Source organism: Lupinus angustifolius, chromosome LG19 (assembly GCF_001865875.1).
Source record: "Lupinus angustifolius cultivar Tanjil chromosome LG19, LupAngTanjil_v1.0, whole genome shotgun sequence".
NCBI lineage: Eukaryota > Viridiplantae > Streptophyta > Magnoliopsida > Fabales > Fabaceae > Lupinus > Lupinus angustifolius.
In genome coordinates this window covers 391,592-407,509 of record NC_032027.1, presented here as the reverse complement: position 1 = coordinate 407,509, position 15,918 = coordinate 391,592, and the positions used below count along the sequence as shown (strand labels likewise).

The 15,918-nt window shown below is 28.9% G+C and overlaps 1 protein-coding gene across 6 annotated transcripts; it reads right to left on the bottom strand.

Moving 5' to 3' along the window:
* Window positions 985–8,184, bottom strand: LOC109334771 (CTP synthase-like). 6 transcript variants are annotated; one of them, XM_019570703.1, is made up of 22 exons: window positions 8,080–8,184; window positions 7,241–7,368; window positions 6,854–6,933; window positions 6,450–6,536; window positions 6,318–6,368; window positions 6,109–6,226; window positions 5,859–5,915; window positions 5,693–5,757; window positions 5,389–5,472; window positions 5,241–5,291; window positions 4,119–4,181; window positions 3,861–3,907; window positions 3,630–3,699; window positions 3,459–3,521; window positions 3,178–3,267; window positions 3,040–3,078; window positions 2,703–2,930; window positions 2,531–2,616; window positions 2,353–2,401; window positions 2,189–2,269; window positions 2,005–2,098; window positions 985–1,616 (listed from the first exon to the last, which is right to left on the bottom strand). In XM_019570703.1, the coding sequence occupies exons 2-22, from the start codon at window positions 7,356–7,358 to the stop codon at window positions 1,408–1,410; spliced, it is 1,830 nt and encodes a 609-aa protein (XP_019426248.1). In that variant the 5' UTR covers window positions 7,359–7,368; window positions 8,080–8,184; the 3' UTR covers window positions 985–1,407. The 6 variants fall into 6 exon arrangements, with proteins under 6 accessions (XP_019426248.1, XP_019426246.1, XP_019426247.1 ...); XM_019570701.1 differs by having other exon boundaries at window positions 7,914–8,132; XM_019570702.1 differs by lacking the exon at window positions 8,080–8,184 and adding an exon at window positions 7,782–7,904.

Here is a 15,918-nt window from a genome sequence, read left to right as displayed (position 1 = left end):
TAATAATTTTAAGAGTCAATTACAATAACTATGTTGAGCCTGAAATTATACAAATTATTTCTCGATTTTTAACCTTTCACATTTGATTTTAATTGTATATATAGATTATATTGACTACCTTTCAGGAGAAATAAGTATAATATTTTAATCAAATCAAAAAAATGTTAATAAATATAACTAAGTCAAACAAAACATGGTATATTATGAAGACATGTTTAAATAATATACGAGTTAATATATATTTATTGTTTTTTATTCATTATAAATTGTATCAATAACTCTGAAAATATGTATTAAGATAATGAATAAATATTGATTATTATACTATTTTGATTTGTTTTCATAATATATTATATTTTGTTTAATGAGGAGATAATTTATTATAGAATCTTAATTTCCTTTTCAATAAATTTAATCAAATCTTATTTAAATTATTACCTTATTATATTTAATTCAAATAGCAATATTTAAATATATTTATATATAAATGATAAACATATATGCTAAAAGATAATAGATTTGGTATGGAAACTACACAACTAGAAAGATTTGTTCCTCTTTATTTTTACTATTTAATAAAGGAAAACATAAAATAAAAATAACTATTCATCATTATGTAATTTGTGATTTCCTATTTTGCTATTATTATCTTCTTATTTATGCAAAAAACCATATAACATTATATTATTATATTACCCTCATTATATTCTTATTTTGAAAGTGTATTTAAAAAGTTGAATATTACACCAAGCAAATCAATTCAACTACAAAGTACAAATATTCAACAACGTACAAACTACATATTACAAACTAAAAAAAATGGGTCAAAAATCACAGTGAGTGTCAACACGCTAGTTACTAGATATTCTTGATTAACATTAATAAATATCAAAAGTTGCAATTCCATTTTCCCTATGATCATTGTTCTTTTACTATATATTTATTCATTGATATTCAAATTAAGAAAGAATAGAGCATGTGCACCAAACAAAATTCAACTTCAAAGTTTCATAACATAATTAAGAGTTTACATTAATAGCCACTCATAACTCATAAGACACTTTGGTTGGAAGTAATTTTACACATTCAGCATGTATACTTAGAAGAAAAATCCTAAAATATCAAGAAAAAAGCCACCAAAGCCCAAATATTTGGCATGACCAAGTAAGTGTAGTTTTGATCAGTGTTTGACCAAAGCTAAAACTGAAATCAGCAACAGCCACACCATAGCACAAGTGTACTAGGAAACATAAAAGCTGTTTGACTCAAAAATTCTTTCATGCAGGAGATAAGGTCCCCATCTAGAAGATCTATCCACTCCCTAACTGTACAGGATAACCGACGTCAACCCGAATGTCGATGGAGAAAATTATACTGCCGTCATTGGTGAGTATAAAACACAAATGACTAAAAACTCCCGTCTACATATACGCCGTTGCCATTGCCATTCGTATAGATACCATTTAAGGAATTGTTGGTTGTATTCGAACCCTTTCCATTTTGGTGTGATTTCGGTATTGGTGAGTGTCCATTATATATTCCATTAGCTAATTTGGTTTGGCCATAGCTTGGTGACATAACTGCCCTCTTCACTTCACATGCTGCTGCTATTAGTCCTGTTTCGACAATGCATTCATCAGTGTATAGAATGCAAATGATGCTCTAGCCAAGTAGTGTATAAAGAAAAAAAACATTAACTAGTATTCTTATTCGATTGTTTTTCTCAAATACTAGCGTTTTCGCCTCTTCTGCTGACCACACTGACATACGACATCAATACGGTTATTTTGCATCGTATCACAATATGCCAGAACAATCAACTTCAATTAAGAACAAATCTAGAAAGAATCTGATCATGTCAAGTTGGTCTAGAGTGCACGCGTATGCATACACACACGCACACAGGAACCCCGATGATAACCATAAGATTTCCTGATTGTAATGAAAACATCACAACACGGATTTAAATGGAAAATATGTGTGATGACTTTCGAGAGAGAATACCTGAGAAGAGGGGAGAAGGTTTCCCTGGTCTGGACTTGAACTCCGGGTGAAATTGTACGCCAATAAAAAAAGGATGGCTAGGCAATTCAACTATCTGCACTCATGCAAACAATTACCCGAAGTATGATTATTAATTGTATGTGACAATCTTAAGATCTATTACAGCTTCATGTAAATTACACACCTCCATGCGACTCCCAGTTTCATCTTTGCCGACAAAAGATAGACCAGCACTCTCCAGCTGTGATATCATGTCAGGGTTAACCTGAACAGCATAGCATCTATTGTTAGCAACTATGGTAACATCTTTGTCCAAAATGAAAGTATCTGCATACAAACATATTTTACCTCATATCTATGCCGATGTCGCTCATCAACAAAGCTTACATTACTATACCTATGAAAATTTCCAAATATTGGTGTCATAAAAATGTATATATATGCATATCAGCTACAAATCAGGTGTAAATAAATCCAAGTACATATGCATATATGTGTAAGCTTGAGTTTGGTTTGTAATTCTTACAAGTTCGAAGATTTGCAATCAGCTACTTGGAAATAAGTTCTCCTTGAACCAAGACGCATAGTTCCTCCCATATGAGTCTTTGAACCCTATCAATGGAATACAAACCAGTTTAACAAGATTCTCAAAAGAACAATATTAACAAGTTGTGGTAACATAGTATAGGAGAATATACTTCTGGCATAAATATGACACAAGGGTTCTTGGCTTCGGGATCAAATTCTGTGCTAGTAGTATCATGCAGACCAAGGATAGATCGCGCGAACTCAATGACAGCAATTTGCATTCCCAAGCAAATGCCGAGAAATGGGACATTATTTTCTCGAGCGTACTTCGCAGCAAGGATTTTCCCCTGCACTCCTCTATCACCAAAACCTCCTGGAACTAGAACACCGTCAGCACCCTGCAACAAATAATCTCAAATTTAAATGAATATAAACAAATGTACAAAAGATTATAATAGGAAAGTTGAAGAAAGACATTCGATCCAAAGTCCAAATATTAATAAAAACCTTCAAAAGTCCCCAAGCAACTTTATATGCATCAGGATCCTACAATAGTGCATTAACCGCATCAGAGGGTTGACATAAAGTAAAACCAAATAGTTAACTATCATATATAGTTAAGTAGAAAGATCACTGAGCACCTACCTGTTTAAAAGTAACATCTTCAAGATCCCCAGCCGGAACCCAGTCCACAATAAGTTTACGGTTGTGAGCGACAGCAGCATGTAAAAGTGCCTGCATGAAAAACCAAGTAAATTAGCTTTATGGTATATTGGAGGTCGGTTTAATAATATTTTCGACCATAAAGTTCAATATGCCTCTTAACAAATTCGGATACAAAAAAATGCAAGTTGCAAAGAATGCAAAAATAAATGGAAATCATTATGTATCATTATTACTATTTGTTAAATTGTAAAGCAAGATACCTTCAGAACAGAAAGATAGGCATCAGAAAGACCAGTATATTTTCCCACCATCGCAATTCTAACCTGTGAAGCGCATAAAAGTTGTTAGACCAACACTTGCCATTATTCATAGAAATGAATATTGTATTTATACATCAGATATTTTTTTAAGATGATATATTCGAGACCAACATTTTCATGAAAGTCATTGTAAACTTTCGTCTTAGTGGTCCAGTCCTTCAAATTAGGCTCTGTAGCAACACTGCAAATAATAGGACCATTAGTCGAATAATAAAAAACAATTATGCGGACTCTGCGGCTACTAATACTAACACTTATGCGGACACCAAGCTATAACAGATGAGCATGCTTTTTCTGGAGAAAAGGATTGAACACCAAAAAAGACGAATCTGTCAAACAAACCTTAGCAAGTTTAATGTTTTCAGGATCGCCTCATGCGCCTTCTGATCCTATTTGTTACAGAAAATAAAGTTAAAAGAAAAGTTCAGGTTCTTAAATGAGTTAAACCACTTAATGGAAAAACATGATATTCGGATTTTTTTGATAAAACACTACATCATCGAACGAAATTATAAATAAATTACACCACTTAAATAAGTTTCCTTCAGCCGTAGAAGAGAACCACTAAAAGGAATTTCAGAATACAACAGAATTACTTACTTTTAAAAGCAAAGGAATGTGCCAAATATTTGGAACATCATGGAGAGTAACTATGTTTGACAACTGCAGATACAAAAGTTTCTCCTTAGAATATATGTAAGGCTTTTATGAGAAACAAACTAAAAATTGTCATCATTTATGTCATATTACCGGCACATGACAAAATTGAGCAAGTTTTGCCTTAACACTGTCATCAAGTTCCTGGCAAAAGGACAAGTAAAACGCATATGCTTTGATCAGTATTATTACATGGAACCAACAGCGCAATGAGAAAAGGCAAAAAGGATAATACACACACCTTTGTACTACGACAAGCAAGAAGATTAGGTGTCAAACCTAATCCTCTAAGTTGCCGAACACTGTGCTGAGTTGGCTTTGTTTTCTGCAGAGCAAAACTTTCAATGAGTATGTAACATGCAAAAACAATACTAAGTTGACTATACCACGTGAAAAGATGCTAGAATATTTCATTCGGTGTATTCACAGTCGAAAACAATTAACAGAAACTTAAAATCCATTTTCTAATTAACAATATTATTTATCATTTATTTCTAATAAGCTCATAAAAATATTGCATCAATGGCATATATTTTGCTATATACCTGTTCACCAACAACATTGAGTACAGGAACCAGGCTAACATGAATCAAACAAAAGTTGCCAGGGCCTATATAGAAAAAAATAAGATTAGAACGACTGATTCAATGAAGCGCATCGAACACCAAATTGGCTTGTAGAATTGGTATACTATGAGGTTTGAAGCATTACCTACACGGTGCGAAAATTGACCAAGTGCTTCAATAAAAGGCATAGACTCAATATCCCCTGCATTGAAGCAAATCCATTTTAAACACAGTTTTCGCAATGTAGAAGTTATAGAATTTCCATATTACCGATGGTATCGATACTATTTCTTATCACTAGATGCAGAACAGAATGAAAAACTAAATTATAATAGTGCAGAAAATCAAATTACATTATTATTAACTATTTCGTTTTTATAGTGATCTTAATTCACCTATAGTTCCACCCAATTCGATGACACAAACATCACTCCTTAGAATATATGTAAGGCTTTTATGAGAAACAAACTAAAAATTGTCATCATTTATGTCATATTACCGGCACATGACAAAATTGAGCAAGTTTTGCCTTAACACTGTCATCAAGTTCCTGGCAAAAGGACAAGTAAAACGCATATGCTTTGATCAGTATTATTACATGGAACCAACAGCGCAATGAGAAAAGGCAAAAAGGATAATACACACACCTTTGTACTACGACAAGCAAGAAGATTAGGTGTCAAACCTAATCCTCTAAGTTGCCGAACACTGTGCTGAGTTGGCTTTGTTTTCTGCAGAGCAAAACTTTCAATGAGTATGTAACATGCAAAAACAATACTAAGTTGACTATACCACGTGAAAAGATGCTAGAATATTTCATTCGGTGTATTCACAGTCGAAAACAATTAACAGAAACTTAAAATCCATTTTCTAATTAACAATATTATTTATCATTTATTTCTAATAAGCTCATAAAAATATTGCATCAATGGCATATATTTTGCTATATACCTGTTCACCAACAACATTGAGTACAGGAACCAGGCTAACATGAATCAAACAAAAGTTGCCAGGGCCTATATAGAAAAAAATAAGATTAGAACGACTGATTCAATGAAGCGCATCGAACACCAAATTGGCTTGTAGAATTGGTATACTATGAGGTTTGAAGCATTACCTACACGGTGCGAAAATTGACCAAGTGCTTCAATAAAAGGCATAGACTCAATATCCCCTGCATTGAAGCAAATCCATTTTAAACACAGTTTTCGCAATGTAGAAGTTATAGAATTTCCATATTACCGATGGTATCGATACTATTTCTTATCACTAGATGCAGAACAGAATGAAAAACTAAATTATAATAGTGCAGAAAATCAAATTACATTATTATTAACTATTTCGTTTTTATAGTGATCTTAATTCACCTATAGTTCCACCCAATTCGATGACACAAACATCAGCTGGCCCTTCTTTCCCATCAACTGGTATCCGTGCAACACGCTCTATCCAGTCTTGGATGGCATCTGTTATGTGTGGAACAACCTACCAATAAAGAAAAGACAAGATAAAAAACACGGCACTAGCAACTATTACCGATAGCTTCTACGAGAAAAATTAGAATGATAAAACAGACCTGGACAGTTTTTCCGAGATAATCTCCTCTTCTCTCCTTCGCAATAACAGACTAAAAACATTCCCACAAAATGAGAAATCATAGCATAGCTACTAAAAAATTAAAGAATACATTTAAAAGCAGTTTGTTCACCTGATATATTTTTCCGGTAGTGATATTGTTATCACGGGTTAATTTGATGTCCAAGAAACGTTCATAATTTCCAAGGTCAAGGTCAACCTTAAGCACACACAAAAAATTCAAGATTAAATATTGCATAATCAAACTTCACAGTAAAAAATGCACTTATATGTTGTTATTATAACTAAAACCAGTCAAATTACGACAGAGAACAAATGAAAGACTTATTTCGCAGTACTTTCGAGTAGAATGACAAAATGTAAAGAAGGGGAAGAATACAACATAAGTACAGATTTACACCATGGTTAATGACATGTCACTAAAAAGCAACAGAAAAAAATCTAAATCTCGCTATAGTCCCCGAAAAAATAAAGTAATAGTTGACATCTCCATGGTAGAAAAACTAATCTATTTACCTCGCCGCCGTCATCTAAGACAAAGACCTCCCCATGCTCGAAAGGAGACATAGTCCCTGCATCAGTGTTCAGGTAGGGATCTGCAATAGAATAGATAAGGTAAAAAAATTTACATAACATTAGAGTAAGAAAAAAATACAGGATTTAATTGCTTATAGTATGGAAGATTTATACTGAGAATAAAACCGGAATTGCATAATTAAGAGAAACAGACAAGTTGGTTATCCAGTGAGACAATTAACTGAGACAGGTTTGCTAACAAACTCAATTCATTAACATTATTAGAAGCATAAAAATGCACTCTCTTCAAGTATTAGTATTATAAAAAAAACAAAAAAATGTGAGATTTCAATTGAAAGAAGAACAAAACGAAGGAAAATAGTATACCAATCTTGATAGAAGTAATTCTAAGACCACAAGCCTTAAGGAGAACCCCAATACTGCTAGCAGTGACTCCTTTTCCAAGTCCACTAACAACACCACCTGTCACCAACACATACTTCATTTCTCCTCAGCTGCATGCAACAAGAAAATGCACAAAACCAGAAAGCACAATGAGAAAACAATAACACAACACAATACAACCTATGACTGAAAAAACATACATGTTATATAATGGAAGTAGTATGAACCAGTTAAGTAGTTATTATGCTACTAAGACCCACTAACCCCCTCTGATAAAACTAAGAAATGATGACAACAAAAGTACAAAAACAATGTAAAGTCACGTTTTTTTATGATTTGGCATGAAACAAAAAAAGGAGGGTGATTTGGATAAGATAAAAGAGACATATTAGATAGGTAGCTAGCTAGATATAACTATATGGCAGTGACAGACATTAACATAGATATCTTCATAAGAACAAAAAAAGGTGATAATTTGATTTCAACAAACTCCACCCTACAATGGTGAGAATAATGAGGGAACCTTGTTCACAATGACGGGCTTAACAAGGTTCTTCCTTTAATGCTTTTCTGGGTTTATGTATTGGAATTATACCCAAAAGCCATTCTCTTTATAGAAATAGACCCAATATGAAGAAATTCAAAAAATATATACCCTTTTGTTTTTGGTGGCTCTAGAGTGGTTCAAAACTGTTTCTTTGTCAGAAAAGAGAAATGGGGTGAATGAGATTATGATGAATATATAGAGTATAAATTATGGGTGAGTTTTGGTTTGGTCCTATGGTTGTGAAGTATGAAACCAAAGGAAGACATTAACTCACTGTTCTGATCTCTATACGATGATGTTGTTGTTGTTGTTACAGGCGGCGGGTGAACATGGAGATTAGCTTCACCTTTCAACTTTATAAAGAACCAAAATCCATAATCTAAGGATTAATTAATTATTTCAAATCAATAACTTCTTCCATCTTTTAAGCTTATTAGTTAGGAATAATAAAATATTCATTAATTATTTATATTTTTCGAACCTACTAGTTTAGTCCTTTAAAATTTGAGAACTCAAAATAGTTCCTAAAAATTTCAAATGCGGTGGTTATTTTTTTAGTTAAGTTAGTCTCTATCAAATGTTTTAAAATATGCTAAAATGACTAATTTGACCCACATATGAAAATTTTATGGATCATTTTGGGTTTTTTAATTTTTGACGGACAAAACTGATAATGTCGAAAAACATGAGAGACAAAATGAGTAATTACTCTAAAATATTATCAAAATATTTTACTTTACTTTTATAAAATATTACAAATTAAATATTTAGTGGACATTTAATTTCGTCCCTAGAAAAATTTAGTTGAAATTGATCCTTAAATATCTTAAATTGGTTTATATTTCTTATTGAAGTTTGTTCTAAAAAAGATTAATTCAACATCAACCGGAAATGCTCAAATAAATGTATGTATTGATGTTGTACAAATATTTTATATATTATTATTATTTACTATTTATATTTAATCATCATTTATTTTTTAAAAATTTAATTCAATAAATAATAAATGATATAATGAATATACATAAATCATTACATTGAAACATTATTTCCTGATAGATATCCACACATTTTCAATTACTAGAAACTTTTTGCCCTTACTTTTTTGTTTTGCTATTAGATCTAATATCTTTATCACAAAGAGGAACTCATAATAATTAAATAAAGATAAGATAAGTTAATTTAATGACTTTGAATATTTTTTTTTTTAAAGTTTAGGTGAATTGAGCCTTAGTTTCAACCTGATCATGGTAGATCTCAATCCTCTACAACCTCTTAAGGATTTAATAACTAACGAACTTCTTACATTGATAATGTGATTTGAGTCACTACCTTGTTTGATGAGAATCAATTCTTTAATTATGAATTGGTTTAATATTCATTTGAGACTTTTAACATTTAATTCACTACTCTTACTTGATTATTCCCTTCCAATTTTTTATATAACCTTTTTGAAATTTTAGTTTAGGCAATTATATAGAATTCTTTACATAATTTGAAGTATATTAAAAAAAAATTGTAATTTTAAGTATATTGGAATTTTTTTCTTTCTTCACTAAATGGACTACTTCTCCAAATTAAAGTTCTCATGAAAAGAATGAATAAGAGCAATGGTTAATAGAAGATGACGAAGTGAAGAAACATTTATCTTACATAGGATTATATAACACCAACTTGAAATGATTAACAACTAATTTGTATTTTTCAAATTTTCTGAAAACAAATTGGTAGAGACAAAGAGTTTGTGGGACCAAAATAAATATTCACTATCAAATATATAAAAACTAATTATGAGTCTATGTTATGGATGAGTATTGTGTAATTTTTTATCCAATATTTAGTTTAATAGTTATTAATAAAATTTATTTCTATTATGAAATGAATTTGTAGTTTTTTTTGTTTAAACTTCTCCATAATATTTTTTAAAACAATGAATTAAAAGCTTTACATTATTTACTATAGTATTGTCTATTAATTAGTTTTGATACTCCAAATATGTTCAGGACTTTGTTTATTATAAATTCTCATTAATGATTTTTGAAAACAACCAATGAATAGTAATTTATTACAAATAACACAATGAATGACAAATCTTTAATGTAATAGTTTACCCTTATTTTCTTTCTTTTGATACAATTTTGAAATTGTGAAAAGCAACTTCAACGATGTGTTGTCTAATTATGTAATGTCATTCTGAATCTTGAAAGTATTTTATCGGGTTAAATGTTTTTTAATTATTTTGAAATGACATTTGTTAGAATAAATAATTAAATATCTCGAAAGTAATTAATTTTTTATCTCATTTTTGAGTATTTTATTCTGCGGAATGTTTATTGCTTATTTGCCTTTTGCTTATTAATGAGAAAAATAAATATGCCAACTTTCCAATATGACATAGGAAGTAGAGTTTTAATGTTATAAATGAGAGTAGTTAATTTTCTTGATAAAACTCATTTACATTACACATATAATTAAATAAGCAGAAAATTAAATACTCTTATTTATATGTGACATTGAATTAAAAATGAATGGGTAGAATTTATGAGTAAAATAAAAATATCCCTTTATTGTATTGTACCAATCACACTCTTAAAAATCAACCATTCATATTTTTTATCCACTAGACTCACATTTCCAATGAGCCGGCTCATATTAAATAAGAAGGTATGAACATGGATACTATACTACAAAATAAATAAATATATATATATATATATATATATATAATAATAACTTTTCTCCCCCTTTTGACTTCATCAAAAATTAGAAAAGTCAAGAGTTTTCCAGCATAATATATAATAGCATACATGCAATAGGATATATATATATATATATATATAATAATAATAATAATAATAATAAATTATGCCTGTGAAAAAATAAAAACTGAGGCGTTCATAGATTCAATTCCAAACCATACATTTATGGTGGGTGAAACCACAACCACGTTCCGGTGTGTGTTTCATGATATAGAATTTTATTATTTTAATTTCACACATGCTTTTTTATATAGTTTAATGACAATAACAACCTTAATTTTGCTCGTGACTTTTTATTTTGTATATCAAGAATATTCTTTCATTATTCTTCCATAAGGAACTAATCTCTATTAAAGTATGTGATTGTCTTTACTAACAATTATGGTTTACGTGAATCGAACCTCGTACTTTTTCATTATCCTGAAATTAAATTCAGTGAAATCTTATACCACTAAATCAATATCATATTGGTGTTACTTTTTTTTATTTGATACAACTTTACCTAACCAACCTCTGGGCTTGAGGATTGGTTTCACAACTATATTGAGGATGACAAAAGGTATAGTAATATTATTTGTTTTAAAGCATATTTTGTAAATATATAACCTATTTTATCATAATCTCTCATAACCTATTTGGTTTCAGTATAGATGTACCACTTGTTTGTAAAAGTTGGTGTTTAAAATTCTTTTGTTGCAATTATATTTGCTTTTTGGAAAGAAAAAAAATAATCTCTTAACTCTGTAAGTTATATATATATATATTTAAACTCATTCGGTTAATATATACATTATGGTACAAAGATGATAATTTCAACCTTCATGTCCCAAAGCATATTTGCATGTTCACTTTTCCAGCCCATTTTTTTATTCACTTTTCTCTCTTGATTTCTTTTTCAGGACTCCAATTTTGTTTTATTTGTTTCTATTTCATCAAAATTTAAATAATGTAAAAGCTAAGATTTATTTCTAGGCTTGATTGTTTCAATATATTACATCCTAGTTCATAGATGGCACTTGAATTTGCTTATTTGTGGATTATAGGAAATGTCTTTAATTTAAGCCAGACCTATATTGCTTACTCATACCCTAATGACATAAAAAATGAACACCAATTTTGGGAGGAAGTGTAAATGGGCACAAGTAAATACAATTACATTAAATATAGCTTTATCACCTTTATAAGTAGCACCATGCATGTTATCTCATGATACTAGATGATGTATAATATATACTGATAGTGTAAAAGTTTTATATAATTACTGTTACTATATTTTCTATCATTCATTTTTAATTATCAATGTATTTTCGAAAAAATAATACAAATAAATGATGGACAGTATATCGAATGTATAATACCTAGATGTTAGACTCTATAAAAAATGTGAATGCTTCTTTTGATTGAGAAGGAATCTTTTTCCTTATATTGGTTGCTTCCATAAAAGCAATCTGAACATATTAGAATCAAAGATAAAATAAAAGACTATATTGTTCCATATTAAAGTCATTAATTCACACCAAGACAAATGATAATTTTTATTAAAGATCAAATAAAGCAACACTTGGCATACCTAAAATGTAATGTAATTACATACACCCCAAAGAAAGAGACAGAAATTAGACATAAGCCATGAGGTTATTGGCTATTACTATTGATGCCAATGCCAAATCTTGAAAATGAAATGTTATCCCCTCATGGCTCCACATACCCTACCACAACCTTATATTCCGTTGATCTTGTCTTTATTTTACATTATCCCTTACTTAGGGTACATCTCCCTCCCGAATAAGGATCTGCTGTTCCAAAGCATATCCCAAAGTCTGTCCCAAACCAATCATATTATGACATGTCGGCTAAAAAAATTAAATATTCACAATTTTATCAATTTTTGCTTCATTGTGATTAGTTAGGGACAGGTTTCAGGACAAGTTTGGGGACAACAGATTCCCCATCGACATCTCTCACCATTATATCTTCCATATATTATTGTTGTTTTCTACCATCCCATATCTTATTGTTAATTACTATGTGTGTTAGGATAGATTTTTATGCTATGCCCAACATATTGTTTATTCAGCTTTTACACTGACTGAGATTATCTATCTTTTAAAGAATTGTTATTAATGAAAGATCCATAACACAGTTAAGGGGATCAAATATTTTAAAATAAAATTATGCATATATAATATACTTTGTTTTATAAGGTATATCTTTTAGATAAACAAATACTTCGTAAAATATATATATTTTCAGGAGGGGCCAACACCCACTACTGTCCATTTAAATCATCAACAAATGATGTGTCAAAGCAAATTAATGTTTAAGGTATAATCTAATATAGTTTTCATTTTATAGTAATCCAAGAGTCGCAACCTGATTTTTAGTCGAACACTGATCATGTGACTTTTTGGAGTACTATTATATTTTTGCAGTTAAAATATAGGATTTTTTTAAACACAATTTGGAGTGTGTTGGTTTTTAAATTTAAGATTTTAGCTCAAGAGTCAATTGTAAATCATACACTAATTAATTGCATGTATTAAATACTACTATGATTTATTTTATAAAAAAATTGAATTGTTAAAACAAACATCCATTTTTTTTGTGTCTCACAAAATATAATGTTACCCCTATGTATCCCTATATACAATAATGAATTAAGACTACATGATTCTCGATTTATGATTTAATTAATTTGATTTAATTAAAGAAGACTGATTATGTACTTGTGTCACATCTTGACTATTCAAATTCCATAAATTAATTACATATAATTCTTTTTAGTATTATTTACTTATAAATGAAATTAATGACAAATAGACACTAATCATAGTCTCATAGATCGACCTTCCCCTTGAGGCATAAAGGAAGAAACAATGCTTGTCAAGAGAGCTATTCAAACTCAATAAATTAATGAAAACATTTATTTATTTATTATAAAAAATATATTTGAAATAAATCTTATATCAACTAAACATATTATTTTTTGAGTTTAAAAAAAGATGATACTGTTGATGAAATGCTTTTTGAAATTAAAAAAAATATCTTAATAATTTTAGAAATTCTTAAAAAAATATTAACTACATGAGTATAAATAGTAATGATTTGACCCTAAAATACTATTACACTACTCACATGTAGTAAAAGTAATTATTTAGTTTTTATAAAGTCATAAAAACGACTAGACTGTCTTTTTATTTTTTTGATAAAAAAACAAAAGTTATAGGGAAATCAAGTATGAGTTTTATTAAAATAGAATCTCTCAATTACTAACCTAATAAATGTTCATTAAGCCAGTTAAAAGCATTTTATTTTAAAAATAAAATGAAAATCAATAGGAAGAAATTAATTTGAAATATTATCCCATTATTATTGAGCTAATTAAGTGCTTATTAATTAATTTTTTAAATTTTATCTTCAAAGGAAAATGAAGATTGAGAAGGGAAGTAGGCTTCATTGTAATAGTTGACTATTATTGAGTCAATAAATACTCAATAAGTCACTTAAATCCCCTATTATTTTTAAGAAAGTGAAAATGGGAGAGAAAGAAAAGGAAAAATAATAAAATATATTATTTTTTATCTTTAACTTATTCTGATTGCAATTATTCTTGTATTTTTATTATACAAATTGATATCATATTTATTTGGCTTGACATGATTTGCTTATTATAAACCTTATTTTTTTATGAAATCAATTCTTCAAAGATTTAGTTTTTATTATACTTTTTAGCTTTATATTTTTATTAAAAAAGGGTTATGCAAAATTAGATATTCACATAGGGAACAAATTCAAATGGACGAAACTGGATTAAAGCTTTTGACTACAATCCATTATCAATTCTCATCTCATGTTTAGAATTATACTAGTAATTTTCATGTTTCAACTTTTACTATTTCTATTGAGAGAAGGGGGAGAGTGTACTTCCCATAATATGGTTATTTGATGTTCATAATATGGTTATTTAATTTCATCTATCTTATAAAAAAGTTTATCTCAAATATATATATGCAACTAAAATTTCAAAAATAATTAATTTCTTTTGACAACTTTTTAATGGATGTAGTTGCAAGAGCATACAAACTTATTGAGTATGCAAAGTTGACTATGCAAATAAGATTCTGTATACAGTGCATGCATTAAAAAGGAATAAAATCTTTTAACATGGTTTAATATTTTAATTTTTGTGTACAATGCTTAACATTTTAAATGTGTTCCTTTCTCTTGTTAGCATTTATACTTATCAACGGAGAATATGATCAAGACCACCGTCATCAAAATACTCACATAATTTTTAACTATTTGAATTATAATGAATGGTATATTTCCATATGAAGTTAATATATAAATATTTATTATAAATGTTGATTCGATATTCGACTCTCAATAATTCAACTGTTTAAGTTGGTTAAGATAGATTTGATATCACATGACAGGTTGTTAGTTTTGATATCACATGCTATATAGTTTGGTTAGAAATTTTAAGTCATGATTGCTATCAAATTATTAAATGAATGCTCCCATGTGCTCTTATAGTAGTAGGTAGTGGAATGTAATGTTTTTAAATAATAAAATTCTCACTATCAAATAATCTGATAATGTATATTTTAAAATAACTTTATATTACACTCACCTTCTTTACTTATTATTTTCTAATTTTTTTTCATATTATATGTCATTTCAGGGAGTCAAAAACTATTAATTTTCACAATTGATTACTCTTATTAGTGTGAGATGTTAAGAGTATCTTTGTCAAAACACATACTTGTATATTAATAATAAATATTTTTTGAGTACATATTAATAATAAATATATTAATGTATTGAGTTAATATGTATGTATTACATTAAAGCAACAATTAAAATAATACATAAAGTAATTTTTTGGTATTACTAATGATATTCTATCACCTTTATTGAATAAGAAACTAATCCATTTTAGAGTGTGTGGCTGACGCTCCTAACAAGTATCACTCAAATGAATCGAACACTTGATATTTTAATCATTCTAAAGATCCAGTGGGGATCTTACACCATTAAATTAACATATTATTGATTCATATGCATGTCTTTAAGAACACATGAACTTGTCCAAAAAGAATAAAATTGAATTGGTGAATACACATTAATTTTATAAATGCATTAATTCCTCATACAAACTAGTAATTTTTAATAATTTAAGATGTAATTGAATATACATTAGAAAATGACATTTTTATTAGGGAAAGGGTAATTTAAAATTTGGTTTGAAAATCTAATTAAATTTATTTTTGGATTATTAAATTAACCAATTTTCAAGACACAAATTATGTTTTACTATCTTGACTTAGGGTACTAATTAATATTTCTAATTT